The following is a 15,359-nucleotide window of genomic DNA, read 5'->3' on the forward strand; positions in this document are numbered from 1 at the left end:
CCACCAGTTTTTTTTTCCTCATGGAAAAAAATACAACTGTTGGCACAGTGAAACAAGAAATCATGTGAAATACACTGATAACACAACTCACTATGTGCAGCTTTCTGAGAAACAGCATCTGAGATACTGACATCATAAATTACTGGTTGGAGATATATCTGTCTGCAGAAGGAAAAAAAAGTCCTCTTCACTATATAGGGCATGATACAGAGAAATATATTCAGATCTAGCCTTTAGAGAGAAGACAACACGTCATATATAGCAGGCTAAGGGCCAGTGTGGGATTCAGTCCTAAATCAGTATAAATATTCTCAGGCCATTAGGTCAATGACATTAATAAAAATACCTTCCCCCATGCTGCATGTGTGTATCTAAGATGTAGAAAAAGCTGTCTGATATAGGATATGGTTTGACAAATAGTGTGTGTTCCTGTTATTAAAGTCTGTTTGGCACACACACACAAGGGGGCAGAGGAAAGGCTAGGCATGCAACTGTGACCTACGCATTTTCTGACTATCAAAGGCATAACCATATAACTCTAACATTCTACTACAGAGATTTTTTTCTATGGAATAAGGGTATATTAGCAAAGGATGCTCCCAGCTGCTTCAGTCCCAGCCTCTCCCAGTAGGTGACACTGTAGGGAGCAGGGCAGGTTGGCTATGGGGAGCTCCCAGCTACTCCAGTCCCAGCCTTTCCCAGCAGGGGGCACTGTAAGGAGCGGGGCAGGAGCACTGACTGTGGCTAAGCTCCCAGCTACACCAGCCTCTCCCAGCCGGGGGTGCTGTAGGGAGTGGGGCCGGCACACTGTCTGTGGGGGAGCTCCCAGCTACACCAGCCCCAGAATCTCCAGTGCAGAATTGGATGAGACATGTTTATTTTCATTAATGAAAGAAGACGTTGGTTTTGAAGTTGCTGCTGTGCCGTTCAGAAAAGATTTGCAGGGCACGGTGCCCGCCCCAGCAGGGCATCAGGATAGAGGCTGCAGGAGACTCCAGAGAGATTAATTTTTGTTTTCTCCTCTCTGTTCTCTATTGTATACATTGAAGGAGATCAATACGTAAAGCACATTCCTCACCCCTGCTAAGGCGGCATCGCGGAGCATGTGCTGTGCCATTGATTGGCTACCAGGAGGAAAGGAACAGAAAAGGAGGCCTTTAGAGACAAAGGGGAACATAGAGGACTGTCTGCCACCATGGTGCTGTGGGCACCTGCTTATTCCTGTCTCTAATGGACGAGGTTGGGAGTCACTGATTTTCCTCTCATTAGTTAGTTCTTGGGCTCGGATGGATCAGTCCTTATTTCTGGCTCCACGTTCCCATCGTATCTGGCTGTCAGTTCCTTGGGAAGGGTACCCGGGTCACAGAGTGAGTTGGAGCCATCTGCCAGCACCTGTGCTTTTGCAGCACAACACTGGCACAGTTTGGGAGGCGCATGGTTTTTGTGTATACAGGTTTGGTTTTTGAGAAGGCGTGTGTGAGAAGGAATGAATGAGACCACGTGTCTGAGGGTTTTACCATGTGCCTGAATTAACTGGAATTAAATACCTATTATGGAAAGGTTTATTTTCTCAGATGGAGGAAATTAAAAATGAAAGTGGAATTACTTAAAAATGAAAAACTTTTCTATATTTTATTTAATTGATTGGTTAATTGATTATTTATGGTGTCCATCACCTTAGTGTCTGAGCACCTCACAGGCATTCGTGGTGTTATCCTCACTGCACTCTATTATTATCCCCATTTTACAGATGGGGGAAACTGAGGCACGACACTAATGTTTAACTGCTGATTTGACAGAAACTAAGCCTTGATTTGCAGCGGCGCTGAGCTTCTGTTGACTCCAGCTGGAGTTAAGGGCCCTTAAGATCATGTTTTCATGACAGGTCAGAGCCAAATTTTAAGAGCTTCGCACCATTATGACATAGGATTTCCTCCGTAAAAAGCATTGTAGAGATCTGAAAGGGGTCGTATATTACAGTCTATGAACCCATTCTGTGCTCAGCTGCACCCTGACCCCAGACCGATAAGATCCCCCCACAGCGCTGGGGCAATTCGCATAATAGTAACAAATAATTAAATTGATGGGGAGGTGTTTTTCTTTATGGCCCCAGCAGATGCTCCTTCTCAAGGGCCAATAGATGGCCCCTTTACTGGATAGATGTAGGCCCAAAGTTGGGAGAGGATAGTGTGGGCAGTGGATAGTCCTTTTGTTGTGTGTTCCTGCTTATTACACCCCCAGCTCTTTGCAGCATGATTCATCTGTTGCCTGGCCTGGCGAGCTGGCTCCAATGTGCCTTGAGGCTTTGAGGGAAGGGTAATAAGGATGACTAAGGAGTTTAGAGGAGGGACTGATGTAGGAGGAACCTCTAAGGCTAGGTCTATACTACCCGCCTGAATCGGCGGGTAGAAATCGACCTCTCGGGGATCGATTTATGACGCGACAATCGATCCCCGAATCGGCGCTCTTACTCCACCAGCGGAGGTGGTAGTAAGCGCCGCCGACAGAAAGCGGCAGAAGTCGATTTTGCCGCCGTCCTCACAACGGGGTAAGTCGGCTGCGATACGCCGAATTCAGCTACGCTATTCACGTAGCTGAATTTGCGTATCTTAAATCGACTCCCCCCTGTAGTGTAGATGTACCCTAAGAGAACTAAATATATTCCTCGGGTCACATGCTAGTTCTCATATAATACAACTGATCGTGCCATTTTTTCCCTGCAACCTTAAGATACCTGGAGCGGTGCATAGCACAAGAAACTGCTACACAGGGCTATCTAAAAACCTGCATGTTGTTTTGCAGTATTAGAGAAATGATATGTCATCATTTAGGAAGAGACTGTGTCATAATTTATGCCCATGATAGGGCGGAGTTAAGGTTACATGTGTGACCTAACCTTTGGCCTTCCGTGGTTTCTCAGTGCTTAGCAGTGTCACCTTAATGTTCTGTTCATAGTTTTTTCCACTGGAGTTTCCTAGGGTTCTTGTAGGGTTTTGGGGGTGGGGTTACAAAAAAATACAATGGATAAGGAGAAGCAATTTTACAAAATAAAGGAAGAGAAGCTTCAGTTTTCAGTTCTGTGAAACTCCCCAGCTGGCAGGACAAATGTTGGTACATTCTAGCACCCGTACACCTTCCGATGTGTGCTGCTGCAGCCTGGAGACCCAAAGGTGTTTCAGGATCGGGCTCTCCCCTGCACACCCAGGCTTCCCTGCATCTTTGCCAGGGGTTGAGGCAAGACTGGGATGTGAGAGAGTTTGGTGCAGGCATCCCTTATGCGTGCGCACCCCATCAGTCAGCCATCCCCAGCATAACCTTGGTGGAGCTGTTCCAGGGCATATGAGAAAGCCCCTCTTGTGAGCGCCTTAGCAGCCCTGCAGCTGACTGCTGGGGCCTTCGTATAACTCCTTAGTGCCTTCGGAACCTCTCGGAGCCCTTCCCCCTCCTCCCCATTTTTGTGTACAGTAGCACATGGCATCCCCAGCTGAGATCAGTGCCCCCTTTGTGCTGGGCACTGCACATGAACTTACTGAGAGACAGCCCCTCTCCCTCACACCCCCAAAGAGCTTGGGCCCAGATCTTCAAAGATAGCTTCTTACAGCTTAAATAGACAGGACAGGCAAAGGGCAAGCAGGGAAACAGAGGTGCAGAGAGGGAAGTGACTTGCTCAAGGACACCCAGCAGGGTCAGGGCAGAGCTAAATGGTCTCCTGCATCCCAGTCCAGTGCTCTACCCACTGGACCACACTGCTTCAGTGGTCAGGGATGCTGCAGTACCGCGTGGTGACAACTGACTGAGCAGAGCTCCGATAGCTGCCTCTCCATAGGGGGTCGTAAGGGCATCGGACACATTAAGGATGGGGAGGAATTGCCCGGGGGGCTTTGGGGAGGAATAGTTGGAACTCCCAGGATAAAACTGAGCCTGGAACCTAAGTCCAGCCTCTCAGCAACAGCCGCCGGTGGACCACTATGACCTTGGCCACTGGCAGAGCCAGGTTACCAGGCTGGATGTTACCAGGAGCCTGTTCTGGCTGCAGAGAATGGAGGCAAATTCTGTATCTTATGGCAGCGTTTCTCAAACTGGGGTCTGCAAGGGTACTCCAGGGGGTCCGCCAGCCCCGCTGATCAACTCCTCCTCCTCCTCCCTTCCTCAACTCCTCCCAGTGCCTCCTGCACGCCAGGGAACAGCTGTTCAGGGGTGTGCAGGAGGTGCTGGGAGAGGGGGTGGAAAGAGGCAGGGAAGAGCAGGAGTGGCGGTGGGGCCTTGAGCGAAGAGGTAGAGGGGGGGCAGGACCTGGGGCTGATCTGGGAGTTGGGGGGTCTGTGAAAAAAATTAAATCAAAATGGAGGTCCTTGGGTTGCTAAAGTTTGAGAACCCCTGTGCTATGGGATCTACAGGAGGAGTGTAGCTAGCAGATGGTGACTGCTCAGTAATAGGCAAGGTGGAAAAACTTGGATACAGCTAGGTAGGTAGGAAGGAAGGATAATGAGGCAGTCTGTAGCCATCACCAGCGCTAGGGAGTCGGCAATGGAAAAAAGTTGGCTGTTACAGAATATTGGAGCCATGAGAGAACCTGGATCTGGATTTCTGGGCCTGCATGGCACGGACCCTGGGAGAAGAACTGGACCTGGATTCCTGAGCTCTGGGGCCCTGGGTGCCGCACCCAAGTGGAGGGGATCCAGCCGGCATGATTTTCTCTGGGTAGCTGTCTCCTGAGAGCAGCCTATGATGTTTATATTCAGGTACAAAAACTGCTGCTTAAGGAAGATTAATCTCCCTCTCACAAGGTCACTGAGAATGCAAGAAACCAAAACGGGTGCAATGGCCAGAAAGCTGGAGACCAAGAGCAGCTCTAAGGCAGCAGCCTTGCTGGCTTGCTCAGTGCATAGGTTGTGTCCTAGCCCCACTGGACAGTGGCCCAGTAGCCCCCACTGGGATGTGCAAACAGTGCAGCAGATGGTGTCAGCAAAGGGGAGCAACAGAGAGATTGGATGCAAAACTGTCCCTGTTTGCAACTGCCCCGAGCCCTGATGGGGCTGGATTGTCCAGTCCCCTCACCAGACCTGGACTGAGATGGGCTCTCGCTGCAGCCCTTCGAGGACATGGCGCTGCTCTGGAGGTGTGTGCCAGCCTAGTTGTGGTTTTAGGCCATGACACTGCAGTCAGCATCATGCCATTCCACAGTGCAGGCTGGCACCCCCTCTTGGCAGTGGGAAGCAGCAGGGCTGAAGGGGCTGCCCAGTTTGTGGTGGTTGGTTTTTTCCTCTGTTTAATTTTAGGCAAGATACAGCTCTGCTTTCAAGAGAGTTGTTCAGAGCCACAAATGCTTTCCTTGAATGTTGGCTTTTAAAGTGTCCCTCCAAAGCCCTCAGCTCATGGGGCTGAGCTCCCAGCAAGTTTGGGGCATCTTCAGAGCCTGCCAGGCCCCTCAGAAGCCCCTGCTCTGGGAACAAGCTCCCCCAGTGCCAAATTCTGCCCGCCACAGCAGTGCTGTTGCACAGGTGCCATGGGAGCAGTTAATGCTGTCGCCTGAAATCTGAGATCCCTCGCTCTATGCAGACATTGTTCTGGCCATCGATCTGTTTTGCCTAAGCGTTTGTTTGTGCTGCGCCTGACATATTGCTGTGGTGCCGGGGCCCTGTTGGAGGGGGAATGCTCACGTACTCTTTGGATGGAAGAGAAGGGATTCCTTTCCTATCTATTCCCTGTCTCTTCCCTCCCTTGTCCTGCCCGTGGATGGATACCACCATTCAGTGCTCCCCGCTCCTTCACCAGCGTGCACTTCAAACCCCAAATGGGCTGGGTGGCTTGTAGGGCATTAGACTTGTCTACCCTGTCTCAGATGCTCAGCTCCACAGCTCAGCCCTGAACCATTGCAGAAACCTCCCTATGTCCCCAGCTATCCCTTGCCCCTGGCTCAGCCCTGTAGGAGCTGCCCCATTCAAGTACCATCCTTAGAGGCTTCTGAAAGAAGCAACCCCTTGTAAAGAGCAACTAACCGCATACCTGTCTCACGCACTTCAGCAGTCCCGGCCTATCTGATAATCACAGTCAGGCTGCTCTGAGCTCATCGGTTGCCTCAATAGTGGAATCATTTCAAATCGCTCTTTGACGGTGTCTTAATTGCTTTAGCGTCGAGCACGAGGGCCGTCGTGAATGCAGAGTGGGGTGAGCTCCCGGAGGGCCGCTCCTCTCACCCGTTGTCTCTTGGGGACTGGTTGATGGAGGAGGGACTCAAATGCGGCCCCCATGGGGGACAGACCCAATTTATTTCCCATATGCTGCGGGTATCTGGCGGCAAGCACGTACCACAGACTTGAATGTGCCTCCTGCAGCTCCGTCGTTTTGGGGCGGGGGGGTCCTTTGCCCACCAGCCACTCAGACTGGGAGCCTGGCACCTGCCTGGGGTGACTTTCTGGATCTGTGCAATAGTGTGTGGAGAAGAGGCCCAGAGTCCCTGCCAGCTGTTGATCGAGAAAGAAACCTCAGTCTGGGAAGCTCGGATTTGTCCATCTCCCCCTCCCCAGGCTGAAAGACACTGGTTCCCAGTACCCCAGGCCATGGAGCTTAGATCTGTGAGGACCCCCATCTTGGCCCACCCTGGCCATTGAACTAGGGACCTCAGCAGCTGCAGTCACAGACTCCCCTCCCCTGAGGATCGGGCACAGGGCCCGCTTTAGGCCGATTCACCCAATTCCCCAGAATCGGGCCCCACGCCTTAGGCTCACCCGGCGCTGGTCCGCTCCGGCGGCATTTTGGCGGCAGGGGGGTGTCCGCTCCGGGGCTCTTCGGCAGCTGGGGGCTCCAGGGTCTTTGGCAGCGGGGGCTCCTTCAGTGCCATGGAAGATACAGAGCGCCCCCCCGTCCCCGCTGCCAAAATGCCGCCCAAGACCCGGACCGTGGAATCGGGCCCTGCAGGTCCTAAAGCCAGCCCTGATCGGGCAGAGAACACAGCAACCCTGGGTTACGCAGATGCAGGAGAAGGCCCCTAGCTTACAGCCAGAGGGTAGGTCTATATGGCAGTGACAGGGCTTGGCTGTAGCTCACTCGGATCCTAGTGCAGGTGAGCTGTCCGATAATCATGCAGGGGTCAGGAGGGCTCATAGAGACCCTGCGGAAGTGTGTGCTGCTGCAGCTGCACTGCTCTGGGACAAGGGATACCTGGGGATAACTAGCCCCGGCATGGCCAGCTGAAGCCACGCTCCAGAACTGCTGCCAGGACGTGCCCTGAGGATCTGTTTTTGCAAACATTGACAGCTGCATGTAGTACCTCCTGCAGAGACCAGCCCCCTGCACTACAATGGGGTCGCCCCTGGGCTAATGGTTGCGCTTGGGAGGCAGCGTTGGCAGGATCGGACCTTCCATTGCAGGATCGGGTGTCAACACAAAGAAGACCCGGGGCTGCACCGTTTTAGTTCCAGAGTTGTGGTGACCCAGGCCTGCTCCCCTCAGAGTAGCTGCCTGCTTACACTGCCCATGCTGGGTGTAGGGGCACCAGGGCAAGAGCAGGCATGTGCTGATGGATGGTGAGTGAGTAGCGGAGACATGGAGGAGGAATGAGATGGAGCCCAGGCCCAGGGATGGCAGTGGGTGAGACACTGGCACAGTGCACTGGGTGGGCAGGGAAGGAGGGCACACGGGGCCAAGGGACAACACTGTGCTGAGTGTGATTCCGATGTGGGGAAAGACAGAGCCGGTGCGGAGGGAGGAGTGTGCTGCAGGCAATGGCTGCAAAGCCCATGGCACTGAAGAATCATGGAGGGCTTGTGGGTGATGTCTGGCTGGGCTTCTCCCATGGCTGATCTGCTGGGACGCAGCCCAGACAGAGCTGGGTAGCTCCATGCTGATCCATGATAAACCAGGGCACATCTCTGCTGGCTTCCATGTTCACATGTCTGGGCCTGGGGGGCGGCTTCCAGTGCCTCATGGAGCCCAGACTCTCCCTTCCATGGTACTCTGCTCTTGGGGATCCAGCATCACAGCTGTCATTTCTAAGCCCCCTGCCCTCCCACCCCCAGCATCCCCTTGGCTCCAGCCTTCGCTCCTGTACCCTGCTGCAGGAGTGGGGGTCTCCCACCCCTCCTTCCCTGTATCAGGGGAGGCACAGGGGGTGCTGAGTGAGCGCTAAGATGTGCTGAGGGGTTAGCACCAGCCACGTGGTGGCACACAGCTGAGATTCACAGCAGAGCAGTAGCTGCTAGGTATTGTTGCTCTCCTGGGCCAGCCACACCGCGGTCTAGATCTACACCAATCAGCACCAGCGGAGGATGTGGCCCGCTGTGTCCATGTGTTCCCTGGCCAGCCCCTTTCAGGTCGAGGATGGGAAATGAACGAGGTCCTCTCCCTAGGTCCCATATGCCCCCACTCAGCCCGTCTGGGCTCTCTCCCTTTCAGCCACCGTGATCCTCAATGAGCTGAACTGGACTGAAGCCCTGGAGGACGTGTTTATCGAGAACCGGAAGGAAGACCCGTCTCTGCTGTGGCAGGTCTTCGGCAGCGCTACTGGCGTGACCCGCTATTACCCAGGTCTGTTGCACCGACATTGCGGGTTTCTGGGGGGAAGGAAAACATGGCAGCAAGGCCCCCGAGTAACTGCAGCAGCCTCAAACACCCCTGCTAGGAGGTGAGGCATGCCCAGGTTAGGGGGCAGCAGCACAGCGCTTCCTAGTGCCATGCTGGGAGCTTAGGTGCTGAACTCAGGCTTTGAGATTCACAATCCTTTTACAGGTGCCTATAAGGCATTGTGATCTGATACCTAACTCCTTGGGAGCATTCAGCCCCTCCTCTGGCACTGTGCTGGGCTGATCACATGCCCCTAGTACTGGCCAAGCTCCTGCTGACATCCACAGCAGCTTGGCCTCTGCAGGGAGCATGTAGCTCGGTGGTTCTCAGCCCACGGGCAGCCCAGTCAGCACACAGCTGTGGCCCATGTGACATCCTCAGGGCCATACAGGTAGAATATATACTGTGTGGATGCGGCCCACATAACACAGAGAACTGCATCTGCAGCCCATGATGGTCAATAGATTGAGAACCAGTGAGCTAGCTCATCGACTCCCCCCCCACGTCTGCCTCCCCAGCGGTGTTTCACATCTCCTGTGTTTTCATTGCAGCCACCCCCTGGAGAGCGCCCAATAAGATCGACCTGTACGACGTCCGCAGGAGGCCTTGGTGAGAGGGGAGGGGGATATTGTCCCTGGGGGTGGGGGGCGAGAGGGCTGCATGTGGATGACATACTGGATGGGAGGTGGTGCACCCTGAACCACTTCTACAACCTGGGCACCCGCCTTCCATACAGCCCAGCAAATTCCTGGGCACCGAGGGCTAGGCCCACACCCTGCAGGCTGCACCAGTACTTGGAAGCTCCCATTGAGGTAGCCAGCTATTTGTTTTCATGGAGCTGTGTACGGCATCAAGGCCCCCAACAGCTCACAGACATGGGGCTGTGATAGCAAAGCTGACCTGGTCACAAAGGACATTGAAAAGAGCCAGGAACACCAATGGTCAACGTCCCCAGTCTTTCAGCTACTGTAAATTGCCAGCACTGCCATGCATTGGCAGAGCATTCTGGGCAATTGCATGTAAATGAACACAGCAGGCCCCTCCCACTCCCAGGATTGCCCCAACAAGCAGCTATTAAAATGGAGATGGGTTTACCGAGGCCAGGTGTATAGCTGTTCAGGAGTCTCCTCCCTTCCCTTTCTCTCTCCCCTCTTGCCTGCATCTTCTCTTCCCCCTCTCCCTCCATCCCTCGCTCACTCGTGTAGGGAGGCAGCTAGGCTGTATGAAACTCCAGGTCTGGGAGCAGCCAGCTCTGTCCAATTTTCATTTCACACATCATTGGTGTTGGAAAATGGATACAATAACACAGGCAGGGGCATCGGAGCTGCAGCTTTTGGCTCCTTTCCTCCCCTCCCCTTCCTTCCTGCCTCTGGGGAAGACAGAGGGTTAGGCAGATAGATTCTTAGATACAGACCAAGCGGGTTGATCATCTTCCTTCCTTTTTCCCCCAGTGGAGATGGTAAGTGTGGGGCTCGTTCATAGGCAGCACTCACATAGGATCCTGTTTAAAAAGAAAAACGAACGACTCTCAAAAGCTGGAGCCAGAAAGACAGTGAATACGAGGCACAATGACAGACTGTGTTGAAGTGATAGCTGCAAGCATCAATTTAGCCACACATCAAGTTAAGCATGATTGAATCAGTTACGATTAGCCCTGGTAGAGGAGCTAGCTCTATAGGGCTAATTATTCCACCACAAATGCAGGGTGCTTGGGATTTCCTGTTTATTCAGGGCTCCTTTTAACTATCCAAATGGCACTGGCTGCCTGTGATGCGGGGGGTAATAGAAAATATAAGGGTGCTTTTGCATCCCTACTTTCTGCTTTGATCCCTAGCTAAACAGCCTTCTTCCTGCACTGAGACTGCCTCTGCTTAGGTGACAGCTCTTTTCTTTTGTTTGTCTGACAACTGCTGTTATCGGTTTTTATCCATGTCGTCTTTAGCCCCTTGCTTGTCCAAACAGGTATTTACCTCCTGGAAGGACACAGCAGGAGGGCATCCTAAGCAGAAGCCCTGGAAGGGCAACAAAGAGAAAAAATATCAGAGGTGGGAAGGTTTTCCTGTTTAATAGCCAGCATTTGCATAAACAGTAGCAGCTTGTTTAAAGTCTGTCCTTTAAACTCCGGGTCCCTGCTTATCTGGAGCCAGACAAAGCCCCATCCCAACAGGGCTGGCTGCAGAACAGATAAGGTTCTCTCAGACGCCAGAAGGAGAGACACAGGCATGAGCGTGTTCACGTGCATGGTGATGCAATGCGAAGGTGGTGGAGTTAAAAGCACCTAAGTCAGGAAATGAAAGCACTAATGTGCAGAACCTCAAGGGAATTTAGGAGCCTAAAGTTAGGAGTAAGGTGCCTAAATCCCTTTGTGTAAAGCAGGACTGCACCAGGGCTGAGTATCTGCCACACTAGGCACAATGTAGGCATGTTAATGGTCTGAGAACTGTAACTCTTCCATTGTCTGACGTGTCTGGGTCTAAGGCCCGATCCGTGCAGGTCCTTTCATCCACCTGCTGTGTGCTGGAGTCAGTGGCACTCTGCACAGGCAAAGCGATGGGATTGCAGGGTCAGACCCAGGTTTTTAAACGAAACATTGTTTTACTGTTCTTTTTCCATTGAATTTCCATGGGGATTTTAAAGGAGGGAAAAAAACCCTGTGCTTAACGATATCACTGCTGTACAGCCAAAATGCTTCTGAAATAAATGTAGTCAAACTTTACTAATTCTGGGTCACTGAGAACGAAAATGATGCTTAAAATTGTTGATTGGCTCTAGTTTTCAAGATATGCTATTGGGTCAGTATATACGACCCTTGACTTGGGAATGGCGGAGGATAAGTGAGTTATAAAGGGAAGGGATCTCAATTTAAACCAGAAATGACTAAAATACATCTTTGACTGGATCTATGAATAAATCTATGACTGGGTTTGGACAGTACTTGCTTTTTAGGCAAAACAATGAATGATGCAATCTGAAGCTGGTATTGCGTCATAAATGATATGAATTGCATCATGTTATTCCTAGAAGTCATGGATGATGCAATCATAACGAAGCTTACATCAGTCTGCTGAACAAATTGCCCTATATCAGCTCTAGAAATCATACAGTGTCGTGCTCTTTTATTTGTCAGTGTTTGATTTTGCAAAGGGACACATTTCTGTTTAGCCAAAGTGAGCAGAGATGCCTCGTACTTGTGTGAACAGTGCAGATAACTTCTGCTATGTTTGTGGTGAAGTGACTTTTGCATCACAAAAGCGCAGTATAACCACTATTGTTAAGAAAGCCTATCACCTTTATTTTGGCTGCAAAATTGGAGATCAGGACAAGAGGTGGGCCCCACACATATCCTGCAACACTTGTGCAACAAATCTTCGCCAGTGGTTGAACAGGAAAAGGAAATGGATGCCTTTTGCAGTGCCAATGATTTGGAGAGAGCCAACAGATCACACCAGCAATTGTTACTTCTGCATGGTGCCTCCAGCTGGGAAAAGTGTGTCAAAGAAGAAAAAGTGGACTGTGCATTATCCAAACATTCCATCAGCTATCCGCCCAGTACCCCACGGAGAAGGACTGCTGGTTCCTGATGCACCAGAATCATTCTCACTTGAGTCGGACGAGGAAGAGGAAGAGGATGAAACTTCTGGTCCTGAACCATCAATGTCACAGGACCCACATTTTCTCCCATCCTCCTCCTCTGAACCACACCTCATAACACAAGGTGAACTGAATGACCTTGTCAGGGATTTGGAACTACCCAAGAGTAAGGCAGAGCTGTTGGGCTCCAGACTACAGCAGTAGAATCTCCTGGCTGGTGATGTTAGGGTTTCCATGTTCCGTGACCGTCAAAAGGATCTTGTCCCATTCTTCTTCATGGAAGGTGATCTTGTAGCCTGCAACAACATCGATGGTGTGATGGCAGCCCTCAACATCGTTCACGATCCAGATGAGTGGAGACTATTCATTGATTCATCGAAGATGAGTCTTAAAGCTGTTTTACTGCATAATGGCAATGTTTTGCCATCAATTCCAGTTGGTCATGCAGTCCATATGAAGGAAACCTATAACAACATGAAACAACTTTTGAGGTGCATAAACTATGACCAACATCAGTGGCAGCTTTGTGGCGATTTGAAGGTTGTTGCTCTCTTGCTTGGTCTGCAGACTGGATACACACAAAGTACTGCTGTTTTCTCTGCGAATGGGATAGTCGTGCAAGAGATTCCCACTACATCAAGAAAGATTGGCCACTCCGATAGTCATTGGAGCCTGGGAGGAAAAGTGTTCAGCATCCACCACTTGTTGAATCAAGGAAGATTTTGTTACCACCCTTACACATCAAGCTGGGTCTGATGAAGAACTTTGTCAAGGCCATTGACAAAACACAAGCAGCTTTCAAGTACCTCCGTGGAAAATTTCCAAGGTTAAGTGAAGCTAAGATAAAGGAAGGTGTCTTTGTTGGTCCTCAGATTTGTGAACTTCTTCGAGATGATGCATTTGACCATGCACTGTGTGGCAAGGAAAAGACGTCATGGAAAGCCTTCCAGTTAGTGGCAATAAATTTTCTCGGAAACAACAAGGCAGACAACTACAGGTTGTTGGTGGAAAACCTCCTCAAGGCATACAAAAACCTTGGTTGCAACATGTCACTAAAGATAAATTTTTTGCACTCTCATCTAGATTTTTTTCCACCGAACTGCGGAGCAGTGAGTGACGAGCACGGCGAGCGATTTCACCAGGACATTGCAACAATGGAGAAACGCTATTATGGAGCCCATCAATGCTTGCAGACTATTGCTGAACAAAGCAACAGAGGGTCCTGTGGCACCTTTGAGACTAACAGAAGTATTGGGAGCATAAGCTTTCGTGGGTAAGAACCTCACTTCTTCAGATGCACGTAATGGAAATCTCCAGAGGCAGGTATAAATCAGTGTGGAGATAACGAGGTTAGTTCAATCAGGGAGGGTGAGGTGCTCTGCTAGCAGTTGAGGTGTGCTGAACAGTGACAAGAGATGCTCCATTTAATGAATACAAGAGACAAGCCAAGAAGCGCCGAGTAGACACTGAATAGGACTAAACTATGTACATAATAGTTTTTTGTCTTTTGTTTCATAATAAATTGTATTTATATAACCCTTTTGTTGATTTTTAAAGTGTTACATAAACTGGACAGGTGAAATATTATCATGTAAAGCAACTATAAACACATGAAAAGACCTAGGTTTACAATTTATGATTAAAACTCTACTATCTACACAATATACATAGACATAAAATGTAAAACCTTAAATATCTTAGAAACAGTAGCCAATCAGTTGTTTTAATTGTCATATTTGAATTCAGCACATCAGAATACATAATAAATAGCACATTTTATCTCTGAAGCAGACGATTTCTCAAAAATTGTAGATCAGTGTATTAGGCCCTGATTCAAGAAAGCCCTTAAAGTTAAATATGTGTTTACATGCTTTCCTGAATAGTGGTTCCATTGGCTCTGCAAGTTCATACCTCATTGGGGTGAATGAGGGGAGCAAAGTGTTTCCATCATCTGTCTGTCTATCCATCAGTTTGTTGTAATAAGCCATAAATCCAATGTCTTTGGATCCATGATTTTTAGCATCTACCAAAGTTATGAATTTAAGCTCCCAGATTGTCTTTTGAAGGTGTTGTGCAGGTTTCCTTTGAAGACGAAGACTGAGAGGTCAGATCAGCTAAAGCCCATGTCAAGTTTGGGCACCTGAACTGAGAGCTGAGAATGACACCCCTCTCAGTAAAAAGCGACAAAGAGTCCTGTGGCACCGTATAGACTAACAGACGTATTGGAGCATAAGCAGGACTCTTTGTCGCTTTTTACAGATCCAGACTAACACGGCTACCCTCTGATATTGACCCCTCTCAGTGACACCCCTGCTGGGCCCAAGCAGCCTGACAGGAGGAAGCTGCCTGACACTAATGCAGAGAAGAAAAAGCCAGACCTGCGGCGGGTGTGCGGGGGACGAGGAGCCTGGGGGTGGGAAATTACATCCAACGAGGTTTTTCCTGGGGATATTTTTAACAGGTGGGTTCTCTTTGTTTAGTTCGTCACATTAAAAACTACCCTCTCCTGGAAACCTGTGGGTGGCAACATGAATGCGGGATTTGCTCCAAATCCGTGTTTAGACATGAACAAGGAGTGCTGGAAGCTGTCACATTTCAGAATCCTTTTCTTCTCTCATGTAAATACACATTATGCATCCAGCGCATAGCAGACACTGGAAATCCCTTGGAGAAGTTGCTGCCCAGAAGCCACGAATAGACACTGTTGAGACTTTTCTTTCTTTCCTTCTGATTGTATTTGTTGCGCAGAAGGAAAGAGCCGGTTGGTTTCTCTGGAGAATACATTCTTCCTGTTGCTTTAGTCATCTTTGCTTCTTTAATCTGAACAAATTTCATTCTTGAGAAAGGTGCCACATTAATCTGAGTTCATCTCCTCCCTCTGCCATGGACTGATGTATGACAGTTACTCTCTCTGGGCCTCCATTTCCCATCTTTAAAACTGGGCTTAATAAATCCGTCTTTTCACTGGCTGGTCTATGGATACTAAGCTCTTAGGAGCTGGGACTATCACTATGGATATGTCCATACTGTAGCCTTGGCCCGTACACCTACATGTGTTGTTGCCCAAATCTTCCTGCCATCCACAGCAAACCCCTCAAGCGCGCGCTTATTTGCACTCTGAACCCATGTTTGCCTGCACTGCTGGAACCTGCCCACTTTGCAGTGAGGACAAGATCACTTGAGTGCTGACAGCCCTCCAGGGCCTT

The 15,359-nt window shown here is 50.1% G+C and overlaps 1 protein-coding gene across 2 annotated transcripts in view; it reads left to right on the top strand.

The window, feature by feature from the left end:
• The window catches only part of CACNA2D2 (calcium voltage-gated channel auxiliary subunit alpha2delta 2), a 597,809-nt gene that overhangs the window by 457,080 nt on the left and 125,370 nt on the right, over nucleotides 1–15,359 (top strand). For both annotated transcript variants that reach the window (XM_054035873.1, XM_054035874.1), the window contains exons 7-8: nucleotides 8,395–8,526; nucleotides 9,114–9,171. In XM_054035873.1, coding sequence (XP_053891848.1) covers nucleotides 8,395–8,526; nucleotides 9,114–9,171 — 190 coding nt within the window. The remainder of the gene's footprint in view (nucleotides 1–8,394; nucleotides 8,527–9,113; nucleotides 9,172–15,359) is intronic.

Source organism: Malaclemys terrapin, chromosome 7 (assembly GCF_027887155.1).
Source record: "Malaclemys terrapin pileata isolate rMalTer1 chromosome 7, rMalTer1.hap1, whole genome shotgun sequence".
In the NCBI taxonomy this organism is placed as follows: domain Eukaryota; kingdom Metazoa; phylum Chordata; order Testudines; family Emydidae; genus Malaclemys; species Malaclemys terrapin.